Raw genomic sequence first — 27983 nt, forward strand, 5'->3', positions numbered from 1 at the left:
TACTGATCACGTGGACTTAGCAGTGTTTATTCTATCTCCGCTAGCTGTGTCTAATTTAGCAGAGATACTCTTTTTACCAAAGAGTAGTGAAATTGGCCGTCATATTAAACGCCACCACTGCTGAAAAGGCGAGTATGTTTAGTGTGAAGAAATCCGATACATTACGGCCCTAACCACCAGGCCAGGCCATTGTTTTTTATCATTTTCAACTCGATATCAGAGAAAGCACAATTTTTTTAACAGTTTGTTATTACTTTTGTCTGAATTTGGCATGTTTGTAAGAACTTATTACTCTTACAAGAATTAAGCCAATAATACGTTTTAGAATGGCTAGCACATGTTAAGTCCAACAATTCTAATTTAAGAACAATTCACCTACTCGTCTAAAGTATTCTAACCCAATTTACTGACAAGAAGATAAACTACGTAAATATATTCAAATGTCTAAAGCTTGAATTTCAATGAATATTCTAGAAACTGACTCTTAACTTTTTTGTTGAACTTGTCGTATCACAACCTTTCTTTTATATTTTGTGAATGTTCGACAAAAGTAAATTATATTTTCAAATAGATGGTTCTGCAAACCAGAAATACAAACCAAGGCTTTTGAACCGATGATTTCTTTCACATTGAGTACCTAATCTTAGTTTATAAAGAACGTTTTCTATTTTGGTGCAGTCTTTATATATTATTCAACTGTGACGTCACGTCTATAATGATAGTTTTAGATAGCAACTTTGAACATTTGAAACAGATTCCCAAAAGTTCGTGATGGATTATTCGTCTGTTATTTGCAGTTATATGCTACGATCTTTCTAGTTTGTTTGTTTTTTAGTCTTAATGTCTTTAATAGTAGAATGTTATAAAGAATTGTCTCGTCCTGGCTCTAAAGATGACCAACTCGGACAACGAGTTTTTGGTTATTTTACTCACGTCTTTCAGCTTAATTCTACCAGTAGGTAACGTCGACAATGGCCGCTATCTACTTAAAATAAAACGTGTTTTACTAAGATTTTGAATCTGGGCGATTTTGTCTTGTTATAGTGAAATTAGGATTTCTCTTTTATTTGTCTGTTTTGTTGTTAAGTGCATAGCTACACAGTAGGCTATCTCGAATATTTCCACCAGAGGGATCGAATCTTGTTTTTAGCGCTATAAAACTTAATGCTTACCATCAAGCCATCGATTGGTTTATTTCTCTTAAGGAGAATTAACGAAAGCGCCATGTGTAATCTGGGCCCTTTTACACAGGAGAGTCGAAACGAGTTTTTTTTTCTTTCTAAGGATAAACTCGTTTGTAATAAAGAAATAACACTTCTGCTTAAATTTATTTTTATCACAATTATTTACATGCGTTGGAAATATCAGTGTTAAGTATGAAATAAGCTATAAGTATTATATATTGTATAAAATGATGACACAAAACTAGTACGTTTCTAGTGTTAGTTGCGGTACAATAATTTGCTGTAAACTGTGATATCAGAGCGAATTATGTTACCTACTGGTGAGGTTATCTACATTCCATCTTTCATTGTTTGGGATTTCATCCGAACCCGAGATCTCCTGGACGTCAGTTGAGTCTTTTTCAAGTACACTGATGCCTGACAGAAAATTATAAAACATCCATAAAACACAGACCCATTACTTTTGACCAATAATTAATGAAAACATAGAGTAAAACAAAAATCAGTAAATACAAATAAAACATGCCTGTAATCAAAACATTGATGTTTAACTAGTGAGGTCGAGGGTAGGAACACAAGAACTAAGCAAGACAACGAATAAAAGACAGCGAAAATAAAGAAAAAAGAATGAAACAAAGGATCTTGGAAATATCCCATTTTCCAGATCTTATAGGAGACTTAATACAGTATCTTATAAGTTATTAACCTGTGCACTTCAAACAACAGTTTACATACAATTCTAAACCATCCTCAGTCAGTTTGTAATTGTTTCTGTTTCACTTTAGTAAATAGGCTATCTGGTTATTCAGAATGTGTTCATGCTAACTTCAGACTAAGGAACACGTATTACATTATAAAACCTTTACTTCAGTAAAAGAAAACAAACATTAATTCGTATTTACGACTTTGCGGGTATTAACAACTGATAGTAAGGTACGTTTTCACAACTTATACCACCACATTCTGCTTCTTTCACAAACAACTCATGAGACTTAATGTTAATCACTTGTTTTTTCTTTCTGTAGTGATTTTAATTTTTTACATTCTCATGTCAGCAGGAATTAAACTTGGAATTGCTCGCACGAAAGGCGAGTGATTTACCAAGTGGGTTAAAGGGTTAATCCACTCAAATTACTATAATAGAGCAATGTGAGTTGTGTTACAATAATAGTGTGTTTAGGTGATTAGAACAGCGTGGCTTGTGTTAGAATACTAGTATGCTTAACTTACTAGAACAGTATGAGATGAGTTACAGTAACATCATGTTTAAATTACTAGAACAATGTGAGTTGTGTTACAATAACAATATGTTTCAATTACTAGAACAGTTCGACCTGAGTTACAGTAACATCATGTTTAAATTACTAGAACAATGTGAGTTGTGTTACAATAACAGTATGTTTCAATTACTAGAACAGTTCGACCTGAGTTACAGTAACATTATGTTTAAATTACTATTAAAATGTGAGTTGTGTTACAATAACAGTATGTTTCAATTACTAGAACAGTTCGATCTAAGTTACAGTAACATCTTGTTTAAATTACTAGAACAATGTGAGTTGTGTTACAATAATAGTATATTTCAATGACTAGAACAGTTCGATCTAAGTTACAGTAACATCTTGTTTAAATTACTAGAACAATGTGAGTTGTGTTACAATAATAGTATATTTCAATGACTAGAACAGTTCGATCTAAGTTACAGTAACATTATGTTTAAATTACTATAAAACTGTGAGTTGCGTTATAATAATAGTACGTTTATATTACTATAAGAACATAAATTGTGTTACATTAATAGTATATTTATGTTACTACAACAATATGTTTAGGTTATTAGAACAGCGTAAGCTGTGTTACAGTAATATGCAGCTTATCTTATTACAAGAATGTGTCACAATAATTTTATGCTTAAATAGTTAGAAAACGTACGTTGTATTGTAATAATAACATACTTAAGTTTTTATAACACGTTTCGTTTGGCTGTTGTTAATCTCAAGGATTCAAAATATGAATCTGTGCTCTGCCTCCCACGGGTATCGAAACCCAAGTTTTAGCGTCTGCAGCCTCACCGCTGAGCCACTGTGGAGAGAAGAAACTTATTACAACTGTAATATTAATTTACAAAAATATTCCTCTTTAATTATTACGACGGTAGGAGGTGCGTTACAGCATAATTTTTTTTAATTCATAGAAAAGTCGCAAAGTTTCTTGCAATAATGTTATTTTTAACTTTAATAAAGCGGTAGAAGGCACTTACAGCTTTCTATTATGCTTAGGTTTATCAGAATAGTAAAAGGCACCTACATTTTTCTACATGATGTGTTTCATGATTTTCCTGAAAAAATATCAATTTGGAAAAAAAAAGTCATAAAATTAAACTAAAAGCAATGTCGGTTTGGAAATTGTTTCATATTTGTAAACATGAAGAATCGCTTGTTAAACTTACATTTAATTACCTTGAATGCCTTCGTATTAAACAGTAATGGTGTTCGTGTTTTTTATATTTTATCTACAAAGTCTGTATGAACATAATTAAAAGTTTTTTATTGACTGTGTGACTATATCTGTTTAGATTGTAGTCGTGTACTGAAGGTTATTTTGGTCCCTGCAGTAAAACTGTTGGTGCTCGGACAAAAACACCTTCAACCTACATACACTCCAGGCATACGAATATTGTAAAAAAAAAGGATGAGAGTTGATATTCAATATTCAGCCAATAACAGTTTTAAAACAAACCTTCTGAGATCAAACCTTTCAAAGTTTTGAAAACTATCTTTTCTGTTTGTTACCCCGTCAAAATTAGTGAATTAAAAAACAAAACAAAAACGTGTAGTAGGATAATTTAGGCAGAGGATAATTGGAGAGATGCGAGTTAGTTTTTTGTACGCCTTAAACTTTGTTTTTTCTATTTATTATGTTCGTCATTTTTCTTTAAAAACTCAAAAGTGAAAGTTAATGAACTAATTTGGTATATTTTGTGAGAACTGTGAAAAAAAGAATCCTATTCTGTAACAAAGATATGACTGGAATAAACAGTTCCTAAGATAACAGCAGTTAAGTGAGAAACAAGGACCTGAATTAAAAACAGTCCATGTGGTGACAAGAACTTAATGCAAGAGAAACAGACAAACTTCTTGTGGTGAGAAGAACAAACTGAGAAAAAAAAATTATGGTGACTGGAGCGTAATTTCACAAAAGGCTGCTCAGCATGGCCACGTGGGTTAAAGCGTTCGACTCGTAATCTGAAGGTTGCGGGTTCGAATCTCCGTCGCACCAAACATGCTGGCCCTTTCAGCCGTGATGGCGTTATAATATAAGGGAAGGCAGCTAGTCATCATAACCCACCGCCATCTCTTGGACTACTCTTTTACCAACGAATAGATGGATTGACCGTCACAATATAATGCCACCTTAGCTAAAATGACGAGCATATTTGATGGGACGGGGATTCGAACCCGCAACCCTCAGATTATGAATTGAGAGCCTTCACCACCTGGCGTTGCCGGGCCGTACCAAAAACATAAAGACAAACTTATGGAAAGTATTTTATGAATTTGTTTAAAGCTTTTTAAATGGAATGGAATTTATGTCCTCTAAAAGGGTCCGAAGACCTCCTGTTTTAACCTCTCGCACCACTATACAGTAATGTGTTGTCTGTCAGTCAGTCAGTCAGTAGACATTGAAATGACGTCATGTAAAGGATACTTAACGGTGCAATTTGTATTATCGTGACTTCAATAAAATGTGTACTTGGCACGAGCCACGAGAATAATTACCCACTCTGTAGGCTACAACACAACGTGGCATATGAACTTTAAAAGCAGGAAATGAAAATATTTGTTACTCTTAGTTTAGTTTTATTTACTCCCGAAACAAACTTTTCCGGAACTACGTCCAGTTTAATACTTTTATACGTAAATTGCACACTAGCTTAATTTTAACATTCTCCATATGGATTGTAATTTTTATATATTTTGGTAGTTTTTAGGTAAATATTGTATCAACTTCACACGAACTAGTGTAAAACCGATTAAATTATTTTAAATTATTCTTTTCATAAGTACGTCATGAATCGTGATTTTTAAAAGCTAAAAGATAAATTAAAGCAGCAAACTTTTAATCATCGTTTTGTTTCGGATATTATACAAATTAAGTGTTAGGAATCTCTTTTGTAGAAGTAGAGGGCGTAAAAGATTAGCTACATACGTTTCATTATTTAAATTTATATGCACGTGGAGTTGCTAAAATATTTAAGCTGTCTGTTGTTCTAGCTTCCTGTTTCTCCTAATGATGGCGATGTTGGAACGGTCCAAAACATATAAACGTCTAACAAGACATCATATTTTTCTTTTTATTAAAGTTTTTGGCTAGGTGGTTAAGGCACTCGACTCGTAATCCGAGGGTCGCGTGTTCGAATCCCTGTCACACCAAACATGCTCTCTCTTCAGCCGTGGGGCGTAAACATCAGTGCTTACGGGACTTCATTAACAGACCCGGCATGGCCAGGAGGGTTAAGGCGTTTGACTCGTAATCTGAAGGTCGCAGGTTCGAATCCTCGTCGCGCCAAACATGCTCGCCCTCTCTGCCGTTGGGGCGTTATAATGTGACGGTCAATCCCACTATTCGTTGGCAAAAGAGTAGCTCAAGAGTCGGCGGTGGGTGGTGATGACTAGCTGCTTTTCCTCTAGTCTTACACTGCTAAATTAGGGACGGCTAGCACAGATAGCCCTCGAGTAGCTTTGTGCGAAATTCAAAAGCAAGCAAGCAAACAAATAACCTTAAATAAATCAAACATTGCCAGCAAATCGCGGTATAGTTTCTACGGGATTAATAATTTGTGGCAGGTGGCAACGCTTTTCCTTCTCGTGCGAGAAGGTCCTATTCCGCGAGAAGCAAAAGAAAAAAAATAGAACGGTGCTTGATTTTAGGATTTTGTTTTGAATTTCGAGCAAAGCTGCACGAGAGCTATCTGCGCTAGTCGTCCCGAATTTTGCAGTGTAAGACTAGAGGGAAAGCAGCTAGTCATCACCACCCACCGCCAACTCTTGGGTTACTCTTTTACCAATGAATAGTGGGATTGACCCTCACATTATAACGCCCCCACGTCTGAAATGATGAGCATGTTTGGTGTGACAGAGATTCGAACCCGCGACCCTGGGGTTACGAGTCGAATGTCTTTATCCCCTATCCATGCCGGGCCTTTATTTTACTGAGTACATAACAAAGTTACCAGTGAAGATGGTGATTCCACAGTGCTTCTTCTTTCTTGTAATGTATTTACGCGTGCGCCCATTTTCTGACGTGTCAGTGTGTGTGTGCATTTGTTGGCTTATTAAGTTAGTTATAACCAAAGGAATTAACCGAAACGCGCAGCTACTAACCATACTCATAACGTAAAGCTGGTAACTGTACTAGTAATGCAGCTTTTTATCTTGCCAGCTAATTGTAATGTACAGATGGGAACAATATCAGCTAACCCTAACACACAACTTATAACTATATCAGAAAATCATAACACAAAATTCTTATACGTATCATAATAAAAAAGCGTGCCAGTGAGTCTGTGTGTGTATGTGACCGTCATAGCTCCAAGAGGAAAAAACCTAGAAACCTGATATTTTACATCCATGGTACATGGATTCTAAGAGTGTGCACTTGCGTATTATTACTGATTTTATCAACGTGCGGTCATTCACGTGTGCATATTTTGGATGAGGAAAGCAGCGAAAACCCACATATAAATAAAGTGGTTCTTAATATTACAAAATATTAAGTGGATCCTCAGGGTGAGTACCTGAGTATTTTATTACTTATCTTTTCAATGTGCATGCGCACTACTTCTGTTGAAGCAAGCTAACAAAAAACAACACTTGAAGAAGTGTTTTTATGTTTCTGGAAAATAAAAATGTTTAAAGTATTTTTGAATGTTCTTCTATCCTAAAATAGGCTCAGAAGATGCATATATAGTCATCTCGAATATATCAACTCACTAATCCGAGAGAGGCCGATTGCTTTCGCTAGGGTTGTAACAATACTAAAAAAATAACAATACTAAAACAAAAAAAACGAAACTTATAGCTCACAACCAGACCATCACGTTACAACTAAATGTTTATAACACACAAGGGAACCACAACACATTAATGTACCTCTCATTTTGGTAAAACCTAATTTCTATATACATGACGGGCAAAGAATGTCGCAATCTTAACAGAAGTATCCTCAAACCATTAAGACTGGTTTAAGTTAAGACGCAGAGGATCCATTCACCTCATTGTTTTTGGTATGTTTATGTGCGAGAGAGTCTTCCATGTCTTAGAGATACAGTAAACATCTCGGTGGAGTTGTTAGAAAAGCAGTCTTGAATATGATAGGTTGAAGTCTCCCGGCAGCAAGAAGGTGACAAATCGAGTAAGACGAGAAGCGGAAAGATGATTATTGATCTTATCTGCAGCGTGCACGTGCCATTTGATCATTACTGAAATGTCAGATGTTCAGTTCCACTGGATGAGAAACATTCTTGTCAAAACAAGTTCCGACTCGTCCTTTCTCTTTGATTATATATATATATATATATACATATAAAACCTTATTAAAGCTACTACAACTGACATACTGGAAAACTCGATCTAAATGAAATTTCGGAGCTTTGTTTTTAATACGACGCAATTATTTTTCCTATATCTTTTTGTGTTAAGTAAGATTCGGAGCATGGTGTGTTACGATTGTTATTATTTGTTTTAAATTAATGTGATAAAGTTTCATAACTGCATGGTGATGGAAATAGTTATAGAAACGGTGAGTAATATTGATGTAACATGGAAATAATGTGGCATTTTACTCCTTTCATTTAGTAAGAAAATGATCTGCACTATAGTACTGTCACGTTTTTTTATAGTACACACTGTGAGTGGCTGTTGTCTAACTAATTCGATAGTGCCACGTCAGCATAATTCCTATGAACGTGTATGAAATCATACTTTTCACAGATCTTATTTGGTGAGTACGTTTATGACTTCCAGGACAGAAATGGAAGAGTCGAGGTAAAGAAAACTCTTAAAATTGTTCAATAACTTAAAGTATGCTTTTGCGAATGACTTATCTGTAAGCACATGTTTGAATCTTAACTATAGAACAGGAATATGCAAACTTACGTGAAATGCCCTCACTGTATACGTAATTAGTCAAAAACTGTTGCTTTCGCCACATAAACAAACGGCCCGGCATGGCCAGGTGGTTAAGGTACTCGACTCGTAATTCGAAGGTCACGGGTTCGAATCTCCGTCAGACCAAACGTGCTCGACCTTTTAGCCTGGGGGCGTTATAAGTGACGGTCAATCCCACTATTCGTTGGTAAAAGAGTAGTCCAAAGTTGGCGGTGAGTGGTGATGACTAGCTGCTTTCCCTCTAGTCTTACACTGTTAAATCAGGGACGGCTTCCGTAGATATCACTCGTGTAGCTTTGCGCCAAATTTAAAACAAACCAAAACATAAAGAAACAAATAAAAAGATTGAAATGAATATTGTATTCAAAACATTTAGATAAGCAGTTCTGTGTATGAGGGAGTTTTCTTAAACAGCAGTAAACGGTAATTTGTCAGTGATACATAGGAGGATGTTGTTACTGTCAATATATAACAAATATGGAAAGATACCAGTAGCAATAAATGGTGTTGGGAGATCTGCATATAACTGATGGCACTTAGACTGCTAACTGGTACATGCAAATTAATATCTATCGTGTAAAGGTAAATATTCATCTTCCAGGAAACAAACAAAAAGATATCCCAAACATCTAGAAAATGCGTTGAAAGACTACCTGGAAGGGAAGAGGCTGTAGAAGCACCCATAACCATGACTTGGCCTATTTATAGTCCTGATATGAATATTATCAAGGTCATATAAACTCACACTGAAACCATAAAGGTCACACAGCAACAAAAAACCGTGGTTCAATTGCAGGACACACCTAATTACACACTGACAAGCATAACGTAGCAGAGTAACAGAAATTGTTCTGTTTGAAACCAGGTGGTTAGTGCGTTCGACTCGTAATCTGAGGATCGTGGGTTCGAATCCTCATTGTACCAAACATGCTCGCCCTTTCAGCCGTGGATCGTTATAATGTTACAATCAATCCCACTATTCATTGATAAAAGAATAGCCCAAGAGTTGTCGGGGGTGGTGATGACTAGCTGTTTTCCCTCCAGTCTTATGCTGCTAAATTAGGGATGGCTAGCGCAGATGGTCCTCGTGTAGCTTTGCGCGAAATTCTAAACAAAAAACTTTAAAGCTAATACTGAATACTGATACTTTGTTTAACGTATTCGCTTTTTATTGTATTTTTTATAATGATGCGTTGCCCTAATGGTAGATTAACTATTTAGTTTTAATTACTCATTGATTGTATTGTTTGTTTGTCAGCACATATCACACAGTATGTTTGACTTATCAGCAAAATATGCTCTGATAGTCGGCGCTGTTCACAATAATGACAGTATATTTTGAAAATCAGCACACACACACACACACACTTGGTCTATATTATAGGTGAAAATAACCGCCACATGGAAAAAAGATTTATGGTTCTCTAAAAGTAAGGATGAAACACAGTTTGGAAAACATGTCTCTGAACAGAAACAATATAATTTACCTTTATTACGCTTTCTTCAGAATGCGATTAATTTGATGAATTACCTCTCTTACTAACACCTGTTTGACGTCAAGACGACTCAGAACATGCACTCTTCCTTTTGAGCCTGCGTTTGATGTCTACTGTGTTACCTGACAAACCATTTTTATCAAAATAATGTCAAAAGGTTTGTGGCCAAACCACTCGTTTAAATATTGTGAAATCGAAAGCATCCAACCAACACTCTTTGACTTTGTGCTTCCATCATTGTAATAAGAACAATGACTCTATCCTGATTGTGTGACGGTTAATAATGACTAATAGTTTATTTGAAACTATGCTGAACAAATTGAGATGAAATTACAAGAAAGAAAATAGTGCATAGTTCCCTTCTCCTCAGTTTATTTTGTTTGTTTTTAAATTTCGAGCAAAGCAACACGAGGACTATTTATGGTAGCCATCCTAATTTAGTAGTGTAAGACTAGAGAAAGGCAGACGGCATCATCACCCACCGCCAACTCTTTGGCTACTCTTTTACCAATGAATAGAGGGATTAGCTAAAATGTTAAACATGTTTGGTGTGATGAGGATTCGAGGACGCGATTCTCAGATTTCGAGTGGAGCGCCCAAAGCACCTGGACATGCCGGGCTGTTCGCACTCAGTGGCTCAACGTTATGTCTGAAGGCTTATAACACTAAGAACCGGGTTTCTAAATTCGTGTGGCTTTGCGCTTAAGAAAAAAAAACAAGTCTGTGTATGCATGTTTTTCTTAACAAGACCACATTGGGCTATCTGCTATTGAATCTTCCATTTTAGTATTGTAAGCCTGAAGACTTATGAATATCCCACCAGGGGCAAGAAGAAAAAAACACATACCACAGCAGTTACATACTCCGACAAAGATGCTGAAGGGATATTGAATAACGCAAATTAAACAATAACTCATTGTTTATGATGAATGAGCAGGCGTAACAGCAGTTTATCTATTTTTGATATAGTAATACGGCCTTTTTCTCATACTATATAGTTTAGCATAATATTTGTGATATAATTCATATATTTGTTTGTGAGGGGAGCCATTTTAAATGTTTTTATCAGTATTTTTTTTTTTTTTTTAGTGAAGCTCTCTGCACCCTGCCAATCGCGGGAAATAATATCTTGGATTTTACTTTGTTAGTCAGTAAACGTCCCTCCTGAGTACTGTTTAGAACGACAGCCATTTTTTAATAAAACAAGAAAAAATATTTTGACACGATGTCTAAATGACCAGTCCAAGAATTAGGGAGTGCATTTTTGACTAGCATGGAAAACTATAAATCTTATTATTTATTCATCATGTAAGAAACCTAAATTCATTCAAAATATATTGGTAAATTAGGAAGCTAGATAAACTCAGAACTCGTTTTGATTGTTTGAATGTCAAAACAAATCTTAGCTTTTGCTTTGTAAGTCCGTAAACTTATCTCTGACGCGGTAAACAGGGAGCAAACAGTAAATGCATTGTTCGTTTTCTGTAATTTTATTGGTAGAACAATGGGAATAGTTATTTAAGCTAATAGTTTATAAAATATGATAATTTTATCAGATATTTTTATCACTTAGAATAAACGTTAACAACTAGCACGAACACAAGCACCCACAGTTATATAACAACATTTATAGTAGTTTTACATGATTAGGAGGTAGAGTGAAAATATATTCTCAAGATGGCTGGTATGGACATTAAAACTTGAATTAAAATAAAGTACAGAACGACGTTTCGACCTTCTTAAGTAATCTTCAGGTTAACAAAGAGAGTTCGTTTTAACTGGGTTTCTCATCTTTATGAATTAGTAGCTGGAAAGATTTGGGAAACTTCTCTCAATTTTATTTTTAAATGAAACAACTAATTCCTTACTAAAGGTACACATACGTGACTTATGTAGCAAGTTAATGACAATTCCAAGTGACATTTCCAAGTAATTAAAACAAATTTTTAAAGCCACCTAGATTCGCAAACCTAAATGTAGAAATGGAAACATCAATATAAATGATATACTTTAAAAAAGTTTTAATGTAAATTACTTTAAAAGTTAGTGGACACATGTAGTACGTTCTAAATATCTGGCAGTGACCGCTGAATTGAGATGACACTTTATTAAGTATATCTTATAGAAATGTTAACTTTACATACGTTTTCAAATAAAATTTAAATATCTCTATTTGTGTATGAGAAATAAAAATACTAACATTTTCTAGGTAAATTTTATAGGTAGTAAGTAAACAACAGTGCTTATGGGACTTCATTCACAGACCCGGCATGACCAAGTGAGTTAAGGTGTTCGACTCCCCTCTGAGGGTCGCGGGTTCGAACCCCGGTCACACCAAACATGCTCGTCCTTTTAGCCGTGGGGGCGTTATAATGTTACGGTCAATCCCACTATTCGTTGGTAAAAGAATAGCCCAAGAATTGGTGGTGGGTGGTGATGACTAGCTGCCTTCCTTCTAGTCTTACAATGTTAAATTAGGGACTGCTAGCGGAGTTAGCCCTCATGTAGCTTTGCGCAAAATTCATTAACATTCCTATTAGTTACTGACATCATTTTATTAAAATGTGTTTAACACCTACGTTCGTAGAAACAAGAAGTGAATTATACTGGAAATTCTGATATTTATATGTAGCGACATCTAGTAATTTAAACAACTGTTAAATTTGTCCTTTTTCTATTATAAAGGATATTAATAGGAAAAGAAAGACATGGAATGCGGTTTATGACATAAAGAAATGATTCAGGTTTTCATTACTAACCTTCTCGACCAATTCAAGTAGAAATCAGTAAAATACTTGTTTGTTTGAATATCGTGCAAAGTTACCCGAGGTCGTATGCGCTGTCGTCCCTAATTTAGCAGTGATAAACTATAGAGGGAATGTACATTGTCCATCTAGTGTACGAAAATAACACTTTTCCAGCGTTTGTTTCAATAGTTCACTGTAGGCATTGTGTCCACCAACTTGATTTGTACATCTTCGTATGGAATAGCACGGATAATTGTTTCATTCTCTGGCTGCTTGAAAAAGACGACTGTTTAAGGGGAAATATGATTGGATGTTTTATCTTGGTGAACCCATACCTTATAGGTTTCACTTCAAGGCAAAGGTCTTTGTTTATTATGTTTCTTACAATTGCCTGAGGTTCAATGACTAATTTGACCTTTAAGCTCGTTTACTATCACCTGGTACGACTTGTTGCAGGTCTCTTTTTGGATAGTGGTACCCCAAGTTGATCCACATTCCTTTTTTTTCCAATAAGTATCCCCGTGTTGGAAATTCTAAATCTTTAATCTGAGCAGATCTGAATGTATGAATATTTTGTGTCAGAAAGGGCTGTTACATGTACAAAACAAAACGTACCAACAAAATTTAGTTTTTGTACATTCTTTTTGACCTCGACTTTATACCGGTTTGATTATCACGTGGTTTACTGATTTGCTTATTCAAAATTATTTTGATATAATATACTCAACCTGTACTAGACGCGATTGAATAATAAATGAACATTTTCATTTACTGATATCTCCTCTCCAAAGTTGCTTAACTTAAACTTTTTCTGAAGATTTCAGTCTAGTTTTTGTTCCTTCAAACTGATCTAGCCTCTTAAACAGGACGGCAAAATTTGTTACATATTTCTGGGTCATTAATGTTAAAATACGAGCACCTTCACCACGAAATCAGATCGTTTATTTGTTGTCTATTGTGCAGATTCTGACAAGTGAAAAACATTTCTCGCCCTTGAAGACAGAATAAAGAAATATCCATGAAGTGGATTTCTTAGGTACGCATTTTCTCAGAAAACCATTTGCTCCAGATAATGCTCTGCCAATATCAAATTTCCTAAAGCTGCTCAAACTAGTTGCTTTGAAATCGAAATATGTGTTATTAAGTCGTTCCTAAGAGGCATTTTAGATGAATTTTTTGAAATTGTAAATACGTAGTTACTGGAAAAGAACACAACAGAGCTCAACTTGTTAACCCTCGTGAGACTGTCACAAAGTTAGTAAAACAGAGTGACACACTTCAGTGTAAACACAATAAATATTGACAGTTATCAATTGGCAAAACATGTATCTGTGAAATATATGTTAGATTCTTTTCTTAAAGATAAAGTTCTAAGAAAGCCTGAAATTTAACAGAGAAATTAACCGAGAAACCGAAAATTAACGCATTCTTGTATTTAAGACACTCCATGGTGATGTTTTTGGAAATGAATATAAAGATTCTGTTGACAGTTGAACTAAGGTTCGAGAGTTAGTTGTTCTAGCCAAACATAATTTCCAGTACGCACACTGCATTCTCCATTACCGTGCAGGCGTCGCTTTGATCTATGTGGACGCACACTGGTGAACGGATTTGTGGCTGGTATTTCGAACGATACGGTTGATTGTCTGTTGCTCCTCTAACTTTACTAAAAGATAAACTTATGGAAGACCAACATTGAAATGTGTAATGATCAGCAAGTCAAGATGAGGTGAACGAAATATGCACGCGTGCTCGCGCCTTAGTAATACGCGTCACAAGAGGAAGCAACTTTAATAAACCAGCGATTTTTTCTCCACGCGATAACCGTGAGAAGTTCTTCGTTTTCGAACGCAGAAAAAAAAGAATGCTGTCTTCATTAAGACATGAGTGAGATTCCTGGAAAACTTCGTTCTGGCATAATGTGACAACAGAGATTCGGTTTTCTTAGCGGCTCAGAACGCAGTGTCTTCAGTTCATGAATGAAACAGACATGAACTCAACGAAACACATGAAGGACTTGCTACTAAAATCAAACAGTGTTCCGCTTATGGCCCGTGGGTGTCGGCGTGAAGACGTTTCCCGTCGTTGCAGATTACGACTTGACGGCTACTCTTATTTGATTGGTGAGTGTTTGTTTCATGAGTATATCAATACCTGTCAGATACACACACACACACATATATATATATCTACATGTACTTTATAACGGGGACCGGCATTGCCTGGTGGTTTGGGGTCTAGACATGTAATCTAAGGGTTACGAGTTCGAATCCCCGTAAAAACAAACATGTTCTTCCTTTCGGCCGTGGAGGCGTTATAAATTACGGTCAATCCCACTATTCGTTGGTAAAAGAGTAGCCCAAGAATTGGCAATATGTGATGATGACTAGCTGCTTTCCCTCTAGTCTTGCGCGGCTAAATTAGGGACGGGTTTGAGCGAAATTCAAAGAAGAAGCAAAACTTTATAACTTATAATCGTTTTCATTCAAATAACAAACAATATACAACTAATAATAAAATCGATTTGTAAGTTGCAAAAGCATTGTTTAAAGTGTACAGTTAAATGACAATCACAACAGAATCTTTATCTGCAGGTGTATCTAATGGAGATAAGCCTGTCTGTCGAAAGCCTTATCCTTTTTGTTTGTTTCTGTGTTATGTACTAGCATTTCTATCCTACTTGTTTGTTATTTGTTTGTTGTTGATTTTGTTCTTTATGTTTACAATCATGACAATTGGAACTAGCTACACAGACAAAATGTACAAATCTATAATTGCAGGCACTATTTCGGTAAAGGCTTAAACAAATGTAATACGCTCAGTTTTAGTTTCTTGGTGAAACAAACATTTCGTAACGGATCTGACATTTGTGGCGTAGCTAAACAGTTTATGAAAGCGAACGTCATTATTCTCGTGGGTACCAGTAATAGTTCTGGTTATTACACAACGATGTACTTGTAGGTAACTGAAAACATATACAGAAAACGAGATAAATATTAGGTTCAGAATGGCAAAACAAAAACAAGTTAATATTACACTCAAACATAAACAAAGAGTTTGGGAGACACGGTCGTTTGGTTCAGTTATTGTTCTACAAGTTATGCAGCACTGGTATATGTCAATTTTGTTTAAATTTGCTTGTCTCTCTTGTAGTTTTTAATGTACATAATATGGATTTTTCCGACTAATACCGTCATTACTTTTCATGAACCAAAGCATTTCGTACAGGTTAGCATCAGCAGACCAAGCTGAGATCATAATGTAAATGACATATATATTTATCATGAATTACACTATGTAGCACAAATTTTGTTTCTGGATAGCATGTGTTATTTCTTAATTGCTTGCGTTGTAAAAGTACAGAAAATGGCCATTATTCCCTTCAAACTTTGCTTTTGTTACTTGGATGATGAAATTTAGAAATTAACTTATTTTCTATGTAAAAACGGACAAATTTGCACATTTTCATTTACATAAGGTCTGAATAAAACAACATATGAATCAAGATTTACATGTGTTTATACTAAAGTTATACAAAAATGTTTAGAAGTGACTAGTTTTTCGAGGTTTGCGACTGTAATGTAGATCACTTTCACGTATCAGCCCCCAAATATAGTTTCTCATCGTGTTTTTTTATTATACGTTTCCAGGTTACAAAAGCAAAGTTAGAAGAAAAAATAGATTTCTTCCATTTACTTTAGGCATAAGCAATTTGGAAATAACACTTTCTGTCCAGGAACAAGAAAAAGTAAAACATTTTGTTACATAGTGTTATAACTCCGTGCACAAGGTTAATTTATAATGTACATAATATAAATATGTGTATACTCTTCGAGTAATATCATGTTGATAATGTTATAACACCGTGCACAAGGTTAATTTATAACGTACATAATATAAATATATGTATACTCTTCGAGTAATATCATGTTGATAATGTTATAACACCGTGCACAAGGTTAATTTATAATGTACATAATATAAATATGTGTATACTCTTCGAGTAATATCATGTTGATAATGTTATAACACCGTGCACAAGGTTAATTTATAATAATATAAATATGTGTATACTCTTCGAGTAATATCATGTTGATAATGTTATAACACCGTGCACAAGGTTAATTTATAATAATATAAATATGTGTATACTGTTCGAGTAATATCATGTTGATAATGAGGGATGGCTCGAATTGTACATTGAAATGGTATATTAAATATTTCTTCAATAGGTCATCAGAACTTTAATGACTAAGTCACAAGTTCTGGTAATGTCTGTAAATATCATAGAAAAAAGTCTAAAGTTTTTGTTTTTCCTTCTGTAATTTTTTTATTTCATGATAACTCAAAAACCAAAACATTGGCGTCAGACAATTTCTTGTTGTTTTTTTAATTTCGCGCAAAGCTACACGAGGGCTATCTGCGCTAGCCGTCCCTAATTTAGCAGTGTAAGACTAGAGGGAAGGCAGCTAGTCATCACCACCCACCACCAACTCTTGGGCTACTCTTTTACCATCGAATAGTGGGATTTACTGTCACATTATAACGCCTTAACCCACCTGGCCGTGCCGGACTCGAACAATTTCTCTAAGCAGAAATAATTTCACACGTGGTTCCAGCTTTTGTAAGTGGTATTAATGAATAATTATTAATTTTAAATACAAACTTGTTGTTCATTTAAAAACCTTAAGTACAGCGTGAAACAGGAATTACCAGCAACTAATAAATAAACAATAAATATTACAGTTGGAACCTTAATGTATTTAGAACGTGTTTGTAACTACAACCTTTCTGTATCTATTGAAACACTGTAAAAGAAGAAAAGTAAATGCAGGGATGGAAACACGGATTTTAATAAAGAGCTTCAACAGCAAAAAAGTTTAAGTTACGTATTAAACTCTGTTAAATATAGCCGACATATAATGTATGTAAACTGAAATATATGCATACATATCAAGGGTAAGAAACCGAGAAATTTACATTACATTTAATTTAAATAAACAGTTTAGTTCTTTGCCCAATGGGCAACTACTTCACAACCTAAACAAGAACTTGTGAAAATAATTTTTCAGTGTTTATAATCAACTGTCAGTTATATTCAACAGCAGAATTAACCTTTACAAAGGAGTAACTATACTTTACAAACCTAAACAGGAACATATGAAAATAGTTTTCAGTGTTTACAAGTAACAGGCAATAAGTAATATACTATTAAAGTCCTGTATACTTTGAGTGAATAACATCTGTTCTTCTGTAATCCACAACGAACAGTTGCAATGGAATATTTATTTATTGTAGATAAATTATGAAAGAAATGCGCTTCAAAGAGAGTTAGTTATATATTTTAATTTGAAATAAACCGTTCGATATTCCTACATTGTATCATAATATATTGTATTTTATATATTAGGAATTTATCTAAATCTAATTAGTTGTTTTCATTTTACTTCTATGGAAAATATTAATACACATGGAAAATATTCTCTGAAAAATTATGTATACATGCAAAGCCTTTATCTTCCATCTTCCCTATGAGTGGTTAATGTTGTCAATGAGCGCACGTGTTTATTTTTATAGGAATATTCAAGTTTGTGTCTGCTTTACATCCGTCACTGTAGAGCACGCACAAGACACATACGAACAAAAAAGTCATTATTTATTTTATAATGTTATAGGTAAGATGTAAGGATAGGTAGAAATAGCTTTAGTACCTAATTTATAATCACTATATTTAAGCAACATGTATATGTGCTGTATGCAATTTGATCGTAATGTAAATTTATTATGTTTAAAATGTTTACTTTTTCTGTTTTGAAATTGAGCACAAAGCTACACAGTGAGCTATCTTTGTTCTGTCCATCCCAAGTATCGAAACCTAATTTCTCACTGTGTGAGTCCGTATACACACTGCTGTGCCATTTGGAGGGAGCAAATTTTTAGTCCAGTTAGAAAGAATACTGGAAGTATCCACGTCCAGTTATGTTTACTTGGATATTTGTCTTTTCGTCTAAATACTGATTTTCTTACTTTTTAAAAATCTTAGAGGTTTATAGTGTAAGTTAAGACGTACTCTACGAAATTCATTCACTTTTATTATAAAATTATCAGGCTGTGGAGTGTCCAACTTTGTTGTAATACATAAGACACAAGTGTCCTGAAAAACATGTGGATCTTTGACAGATAGTGAGTCTGTGTCCACTAAGAAGTAATTTCTTTTCCAAAAAACGATTTTTTTATTTATATTTATCGTTAATTATTCGGATGTAAAAGTTTCTTATTTTATAACACCACGAGGCAAGAAAAAAACCTAAATGAAACAGATGACGTCGAAGTGTTTTTAGAAAAAAATCTTGCAAGAACAGTTCCACCTTGTAATCCCATGAAACGAAACATGATCCTTCGTGGACTAATAAACAGTTTGACTAAAGTATGTAAATCCTTTCCCTGAAATAGATATTGCAAAACAACGCACGATATATGAATGGAAAGAAACCGTTTTATGTACACAAAATGAAACTACTTTTTCAGTAGATCTCATGTTTAAAAAAATTTGTCTAACCCCAAATTTAATGAAATAAAAAGCATTTCCTTGTTAAATATTTAAATGTTTAAATTATTTTTTATTGGATTGCCACGACACAAAACAACAACAAAAAAAAACTTTCGAACATTTTAGTAAAAACAGATGACGTCAAAGCACTTTTAGAAAAATTCAAGCAAAACCAGTTTTATTTTAAACTTTTATTAAAGGAAAGCATTTCCTTCCTGAACTCTTAAATTAAAAAAAAAAATAATAAAAAGAGGTTATTAAACAACCCATTTTTCTTTTAAATTCAGAACCATTTCACCTGAACAAACGTGAAAACAAAACATATTACAGTTTTCAACCTACCTACTGTATGGATATTTCACGACCTAAAGTTGAGAACAGAAAGGTGGGAAGGAAGCATTTGTTAATATCATGGATATACATACCAGTAAAGACAGATTGAAGTGGGTCAGCTGTGTGATGAAATCTGTATGTTTTTCTTTAGGGTAAATCCACGTGTTAAAATACTTCGAAAAATTGCTGTAACAGTCGTATTGAAAATGAATTATTCGCTAATATCAGTGTTTTTAACGATATAGACGCTAAATTAAGCAACCAATTATAGTTTATATTTGCGTCTTTTGTGCTGTTTTCGGTGGAAACAGCATTTTTGTTCAGCTGATTTTCGGTATTTCTTTCTTTCTCGGTTTCAAAATTTCGCGTAAAACTACACAAGGAGCATCTGCTCATATTTGTTCCGAATTTTGAATTGGCAGACTGAAAGGAAGGTGAGTAGTCAACAGTACCCACTCACAACTCTTAGACTACTTTTTGACTAAATGAATGGTAAATTTTCATCCACGCTACCAAAGTACGCAATGCAATTTTGGGGGGCAACTTGTCCCAAAAGATTAGTTCTTCGCTAGAACAGCGATAAGTCTTTGGACTTAGAACGCTAAGCTCAGGAGTTTGATTGCCCTCGGTGGACACAGGTGGCTATACTAAAAAAAAACAACACACCCATCCAAAAGATGACTCTTCGGATCCACAGTCCGAGCGCCCTAGCGATTAAGCCATCCCAGCCTTCGTTTAGTTGGACATATTGACCAAAAATGGTATTGTATTGATCTCTGAAGGCATTCTAAAAATAATATCGTGGTTTCAGTTTTGAACGATTTTGGTATAGTTATGGAATATATATTTTTGGTTCTACTCAGTATTCACTGTTTCCACAGTTAATATGTTTTCTCTGATCTAACACATGTGCTTATAGTTTTAATAAAAGGTGTTTAACTTTCACACATCATTAAAAGTTACAGTTTTCCAAGGTGTTGGTGATGTGTTTTATTTATATCTAAGAGTTTCACACCTAAAATTAAAATAAAAAATCACCTTCTGCTTTTACCAGAGCAGATTTGGACAAGTCTATCATATGCATGTAGGTAGTAAAGTCATGTTTTTTTAAAGATGGACTCAACAATTACGTCACTGTTGAGGTGAAAGCAAATGGAAAGTTAAGTTACGTCACTACGTTTGTCTGAGACAACAAATGCTTGAGAGTGCTATTTGTTGTTGTTTTATAGATGAACATGGAATGATTTTTTTATTTTAATAAGCAACTAATTACGGGCTGATCAAAGTAATCCAGTCCTTCAGGTACCCGCACGGATATATAAAATATTATAAATACATGTACGTCGGTGTTCATCTTCTCAAGAAGAGTTTGAGGGAATAGCAAAAGAAAAAAAGTGATGTTAGGCCTTATATTAGAGAAACATATGCTGTTTGTAAACCAAGAATTCTTATATGACCTACCACACACATTTTTATGTTTTTTTTATTTTCTCTCTAGTTTATTACAGTAGAATTTTTCATCACCAATTCAATAAGTACCAAAAATTATTAAAATCATTTTTTATACTTCCAAACGCAAAAATTTACGTTCTCATTATACGCATAAATTAAGTAGTGGAGATCTTAAGAATTACGTAGACCCGAGTGTAACCTAGTAGTTAGCGTGAGGTCAGACTGCTAACTCAAATATTAACTTTTCGCGTTACGTCATTGAAAAATTGCACTCTCGGTGGGTGTATTATAGGAGTAATAGTCAAATCACAGTATTTAATGAGAATAACTCGAGAATTAGTGTTGGGTGATGTTCAATACTTGCCCGCCCTCTAGTTTATCGTGTCAGTATCAGAAACGGGCTAGCCTAGATGGATGGCTTTTGTGTAGCTGTGGCGAATTTCAGAAATAAATAAATTACTTGAAATGAGCAGGAAAGAGAGACAGGTGTTCTTCTTGGGACAGTGTTGATAACATGTCTTCCTGTATCTAATAATGATTGATGATCAACACACTTTCCTTGGATAACAGATGGAAATTTGTTGACAGCTGTGCGATGAAAGTAAAAGCAGAACTTGATCTGTGAATATGTGTGTTTGTACAGGATGCGTGGATTGGTTTGGTTTGTTTTGAATTTCGTGCAAAGCTACATGAGGGCTATGTGCGCTAGTCGTACATAATTTAGCAGTATAAGAGTATAAGGAAGGTAGCTAGTCATCATCACCCACCGCCAACTCCTGGGCTACTCTTTTACCACCGAATAGTGGGATTGACAGTCAAGTTATAATGCCCCACGGCTGAAATGACGAGCATGTTTGGTGTGACGGGGATTCGAACCCGCGACCCTCAAATTACGAGTCGAGTGCCTTAACCACCAGGCCATGCCGGGCTCAGGATGCGTGACTGGCTTTTATAATTCAGTTATTAACTCCTGAGGTACGTTGGGGTTATCAATGGATAATCGCTGTGGGCACAAAGTAGATAGCCCATTGTATAGCTTTGTGTTTACCAACAAACAACAACAGAGAAAACAAACAGCAAGTGTTCCAGCTCGACTTAAACGCAGTGTAATTGTGTTCAGCTTATAACTGATCACTTCTACACTCTTTTCTGATCCTCTCACTCACAAAAAATAAATTTTAGACTTTTAAAATGTAATTACAAATACATGAAACATTCTATTTCTACGTTAGAAATATTTATATTACCAAACTTAAATGAAATCCAATGATTTGTTTGATTTGAATTTCGCTCAAAGCTACACGGGTGCCATCTGCGCTGGCTGTTCCTAATTGAGTAGTGAAAGGCTACAGAGAAGGCGGGCTCAGCGTGATCAGGTAGTTAGGGCGCTCCACTCGTAATTTGAGGGTCGCTTGTTCAAGTACCCAGTCACACCGGACATGCTTGCCCTTTCAGCGTTTGGAGCGTTATAATGTGACGGTCAATTCCACTATTCTTTGGTTTATGACGGTAAATCTTATTATTCGTTGGTAAAATAGCAGCCCGAAAATTGGCGGTAGGTGGTGATGACTAGCTGCCTTCCCTCTAGTTTTAACCTGCTAAATTAGAGATGGCTAGCGCAGGTAGCTCTCGTATTGTTTTGCGCGAAATTCAAAACAAACTGAAAGGGCGAGCATGTTTAGTGAGACGGGGATTCGAACACGCGACCCTCAGATTGGGAGTCAAGCGCTCTAAAACCGTAGCAGTTGTGCCAACACAGAATTATATCTTGGTATAAAATTATTATATATATCGAAGGCTTCAGTGATCGAGGTATGACATCTCTGATAGTGCCTCGCAATTTTAGCTGTAGACGTATCATAAGAGTGACAACGAATCCGGTTATTTTGTTTAAAAAGCTGAAAACAGCTCTCTTGGGTAAGTGTGAAGCCATCTGATTGTCTTGGGCTTGAACAGTAACTAAATATTAGGAAAAGTTATACCTGAATTCCAAGAATCATTGACCTCACCAATTAGTTAATAAGGGCCGTTAACCTCACCAATTAGTTAATGAGGGCCGTTAACCTCACCAATTAGTTAATAAGGGCCGCTCAAGAACAAAACATGAAATATATATTTATGTACATTCGTAAAAATTGAAATTTTGTAATTCGCCTTTTAGGAGTTTTTTATATTTAATTTATAAAAGTATATTTATTTTACGTGAATTTGTAATGGCTGTCGCAGAGTAGGTATCTTCAAATAGGTACTTGTATTATATTTCTGGCTTTTTTTTATTTCATAACTCCAGGTGCAGAATCTATTTCAGTCATCTGCAATTTCAGTAATTTAAAGTACCTTTAACCTTAACACTATTATAGTAGTGTAGTGGATAGGGGTTGACCCTGCGGCAAGGTTGGGTAGAAAAAAATATTCTTTTCACTTTAAACTGTTGATGGTTATAATGGTAAAAGCAATTTCTTTGTGTGGATGGCGGATGTTAGGGTGCTGCTAAGTGCTGAGTGGCTGCCTTCCCTCTAATAAGTAGTTCAAAATTAGGGACGACAGCAGATAACCTTGGTAGCTTTGCTATAAATACCAAATACAAATATCTTTGGCACTGCAATAAGTAAAACCATGATAAAAAATGACGTTATTGATTGCCATATTCTGGTTTATACAAGTTCGTTTTAAGAGCTTCAAATAATATTCCGTGGTTCATTTAGTTTTGAGTAAAATCATTATGTCGCCATGACGTGAAAAGAAGCTATCTGTACTTTAGATCCAATTCTGAAACAACGAAATATAAAACCTATCGATTTGATTCACGAGATCTGTTGAGGAAATTACTAGCAGCGTGCTTAGAGAGTGACAATTCAGTGGAATGTTCAAGCAATGTTTAAGAGCTCGAACATTTTGTTAGGCGTCGCGAAGCTAAAATTTGATTTTTTGTTTGTTGTTAAGGGCAAAACTATAGAATCGACTGTTAGTGCTGTACTCACTGAGGTTATCGAAACCTGGCTTTTAAAGACATAAGCTTTTAGACTTTGAGCTACTGATAGTCACCGAAATTTAAAAATAAAGGCTGTGTATTATTATAAGTTGTAACTTTAGGGGGGGGTGTAAAATATTCCTTGCGCAATTTAGAGAATTGCCACTGACCATCAGTATTCACCAAATGGACCCTGATCCAAAAAGAGGTTGAAAATCAGTAGCTTACAGAGCTCTGTTTGTTTGCTTGTTTTTAAATTTCGTGCAAAGCTGCACGAGGGTTATCTACGCTAGCCGTCCCTAATTTAGCAATGTAAAACTAGAGGAAAGGTAGCTAATCATCACCACTCGCCGCCAACTGTTGGGCTACACGTTTACCAACGAATAGTGGGATTGATCGTTACTTATAACGGCCCCACGACTGAAAGAGCGAGCATGTTTTGTGTGATGGGGATATGAACCCGCGACCATCGGATTACTAATCTAGCGTTTTAATATTTGATTAATTAACAACAGTAGTAGAGTGATTTGACATTTTTGTGATTTTATCTCTTTCATTTTAGTTTATTCAATTAATATACGATCTTTACACCGTATATGGTCAAAAATTAATAAAAATACAAATAATGAAAGCTCCAATGAAGTCAAACTAACAGTGTACTGGTTAAGTATGAGTCATAAGAGATGGCTATGCAACTTGACCATTATCCAGACAAAACTGCTTCGGTGACTTTGGTTAAAATGTGTCACCTGTTTTCATATCATCAGTTAGTTCAAGGGTTTATTCGAGAGTTATCTATGTAAGCCGTCCCTAATTCCGAAGTGGTAGACTACAGGATAGGCAGTTAATCAATATCAACGCTTGGGCTACTCTTTTACCATCGAATAGTGGGATTGACTGGAACATGGCTGAATAGGAGACCATGAACGGTTAAAGGGTTCGATCTCGCGACTCGTAGATTGGGAGTCGCGCGCCCTAACCATCACCTCATCAGACTTTAAATTCAGTTGGAAAAAGATATTACATAAACATGGTAGGCCCGGTATAGCCAGATGGATTATGGCGCTCGACTCGTAATCTGAGGGTCACGGGTTCAAATTCCCATTATATCAAACATACTCGCTCTTATTAAAATGTATACCATTAAAATGATTAGTTTGACATGAGAGATGATTTAAAATGTCCTAAAAACCATTTTAGGTAATGACTCAATAAGGTACACAAGTTGTACACTACATTGTGTGCAGTGTTTCACGTGCAGTATATTCACCGTGAACATATTATACAGCTAGTTTTTAACCATCACAATAAAATATTATTTTACTTGTTTGATATTCGAAGAGCCTTCAGCTGTATAAATGTGAACACAAAAACAAAACCTGGAGTTACTTACGCAATTATTTTTCTTTCGGGTCTGAATGTCTTCAGAACCGTCAGGTAGTTTCGTATGTAGCTATTGTTCGAAATATCCAATCACATCCGTAAAAATAAAACACATTTGTGAAAAGTTGTGACAATAGCTTAGGTTTCGTTCTACAAATGAACACCAGAGCACTTATTTTATCAGTTTCAAGCACGATAAATTTGTAATTATTGTTTATTGGTGTATTATTTGAATACGTGGTTTTTCTTTATGCCGTTTATTATAAACTATGATCGTCGTGCTTGGTATATATATTTTCATATAACGAAACTGAAAACTCTTTCTGTGATGACGAGAAACCCACTTTACGTAAAATTATAACTCAAGACGGCTGGTATGGGTATTAAAACTTTTATTAAAATAAAGTACAGAATAACAGGTCATCTTTAGGTTAACCTGAATTTGACCTAAGAAACTTTGTTCTCTACTTTATTTTAATAAAAGATTTAATACCAGTTCCAGCCGTCTTGAGATACATGAAAATGCCTTTAAAAGACATAGATTATTTCAAGTAATATGAAGATATCTTTGTATCCTCTTAGAAATTTATATTGAACGAAACATTCAAAACTTTACTTATACAAATATTATTAATTCATTTTGTTCACATTATTATAATGCTTTTTACAGGCTTCTCTTCATTTATTGATTCATAATCCGAGGGTTGCGAGTTTGAATCCCCGTCACACCAAACATGCTTGCCCTTTCAGCCGTGGGGACGTTATAATGTCAATCCCACTATTCGGTGGTAAAAGAGTAGTCTAAAAGTTGGCGATGGGTGATGATGACTAGCTGCCTTCCCTCTAATTTTACACTGCTTAATTAGGGCGGCTAGTGCAGATAGCCCTCGTGTAGCTTTGCGCGAATTTCGAAGCAAACCAAACTCTTCACTTATTAACAATGCCGTTGGTTAAGAATAGAAATCACATTACTAGTGCTTGGACAAATAAGATTTTCTGTCAAATGGCATTTTGCTTTAGGACGTCATTCACATGTTTAGTGTATGTACTGGTTTTTTACGTGAAATGTTTCACTGATGGCATTTTTGAATTCACTAAACGAAAGAAGTAAGAGATATTTGTCAGCACTTTTATCTTATTTTATGTCCTGAATTATTAGTATGCGTGTATGAGAGATTGTTAAGTACAATATATTAGGTCAGCAAAGTTAGGTTCAGAAAAATAGCAGTTTTTCTATTGATTCTAAAACCATTGCGGTTGAAGGGCATTCAGGAGCATACGAGTGTTTTATGTAGAGGAAAACGGCAATAAACCAGATTCAAGAATCGAACGTATCTGTGACATCGACTCTGAAATTATAATTAATATTAGCTTATGCTAAAGGCAAGTTACGTGTATAGGTTAGAATTAAAATGATATAAATCATAAATAATTCTACGATGTTCAAACTCTATTATTTATAATGATTAGAATACATTTTTTCGTTAACTGAGTTCCATCACTGTTACCGTTAACGGTGTTTTCGGTTGTAAACCCAATAACAACCCATGAGATTCGACAAGCCCAGAAAGCTTAGGTTAGTTCTAAATTTCTACAGTAATAAAAATAAATGAATCAAACCTGATCAATAATAAAAGAACTAACAGAACTAACAAATAAATAAATAATGGTTAAAAATGTGAAACAAGCAGTGTTCAAAATAGAAAACGAAATTTAACTTAAAATTAGAAATTTATCAAACACACCATACAATATTTAACCAACAGAACACTTTTGGTATGGTTCGGAACTACAGTAAATGAGCGTTATATTAATCAAATATAGCCCTCAGTGGCATAGCGGTAAGTCAGCGGACTGAAAAACAGCTCAATAAACCGGGTTTGATACCCGTTTTTGTCAAAGGACATCTTGTGCAGTGTATAGTTTTGTGCTCAATTACAAATAAACAAAAGGTAAATTATAATACATTTCCTCCTTTCCAGAGGTTGAAAGAAATTCATAAAAGCTGCTGAGATACAATATTACCCAGATGAGAAAATCTCAGATCACATACCTATTGGTAGCCTCTCCCCTCATTCAAAATATCCTTTCAAAAGGGGGTATATTAAAACGTTAAAGTTATTTACAAGAAAGAACTAACACGATAATCATGAAATGAAAATTGTTGCTCTAAACCATCGAATAACACCAAACTTGTTATTTCGGTTCATCGTCTTTAGAGAAATTGCAGTCAATTCGGGAATAATATTACACAAGTCATACTTCTTGTAAATAAAAACATTCTCAAGACATCATGAGAATAGAGGTGGCATAATTTAATATCCATCAAGTACGTCAGTAACACTCGACCTTATATCTTGAGAAAAATAACTTGCATTATTTTATCTACTTACACTATCTCTTGAGCACCAGAAACATATCATTACCTCTGCTATCTTTGGATCATCTTATTTATAAGACAGATCCGACCAGAAACCTGGAAGTTATGATGGCCTTTGAGAAGGCTCTAATTAACACTCCAGACCAAATATTCGTGGTAATTATGTTACGCAAGCGCCAAGCATCACCAATGAGGAAGAAAACGCAACAACCAAAACTTCCTTCTTGTTCCCGACTACTAAAAACAAAACCAAATCTACAAGTTGAGGAGTAAGATGCACTATCGAACTCTTCCTCCTGAGTTAATGATTTGTCAAAC

At 34.9% G+C, this 27983-nt stretch overlaps 1 protein-coding gene and 1 long non-coding RNA gene across 3 annotated transcripts in view; one reads left to right on the plus strand and one right to left on the minus strand.

Moving 5' to 3' along the window:
* LOC143228964 (dual specificity calcium/calmodulin-dependent 3',5'-cyclic nucleotide phosphodiesterase 1A-like) overlaps positions 1-27983 on the plus strand; it is a 147350-nt gene that overhangs the window by 58663 nt on the left and 60704 nt on the right. Inside the window, exon 1 of one of the 2 annotated variants that reach the window (XM_076460500.1) lies at positions 14182-14719. The exons of the other annotated variant lie outside the window; for it this stretch is intronic. Coding sequence (XP_076316615.1) covers positions 14572-14719 — 148 coding nt within the window. The 5' untranslated portion in view covers positions 14182-14571. Of the gene's footprint in view, positions 1-14181; positions 14720-27983 lie in introns of those variants that run through there. 2 annotated transcript variants of the gene reach the window in all.
* Positions 1332-27981, minus strand: LOC143228967 (uncharacterized). The gene is made up of 3 exons (XR_013015581.1): positions 27339-27981; positions 3140-3266; positions 1332-1601 (listed from the first exon to the last, which is right to left on the minus strand). It is a non-coding gene; the product is annotated as an uncharacterized LOC143228967 (long non-coding RNA).

Source organism: Tachypleus tridentatus, chromosome 10 (genome assembly GCF_004210375.1).
Source record: "Tachypleus tridentatus isolate NWPU-2018 chromosome 10, ASM421037v1, whole genome shotgun sequence".
NCBI classification, from domain to species: domain Eukaryota; kingdom Metazoa; phylum Arthropoda; class Merostomata; order Xiphosura; family Limulidae; genus Tachypleus; species Tachypleus tridentatus.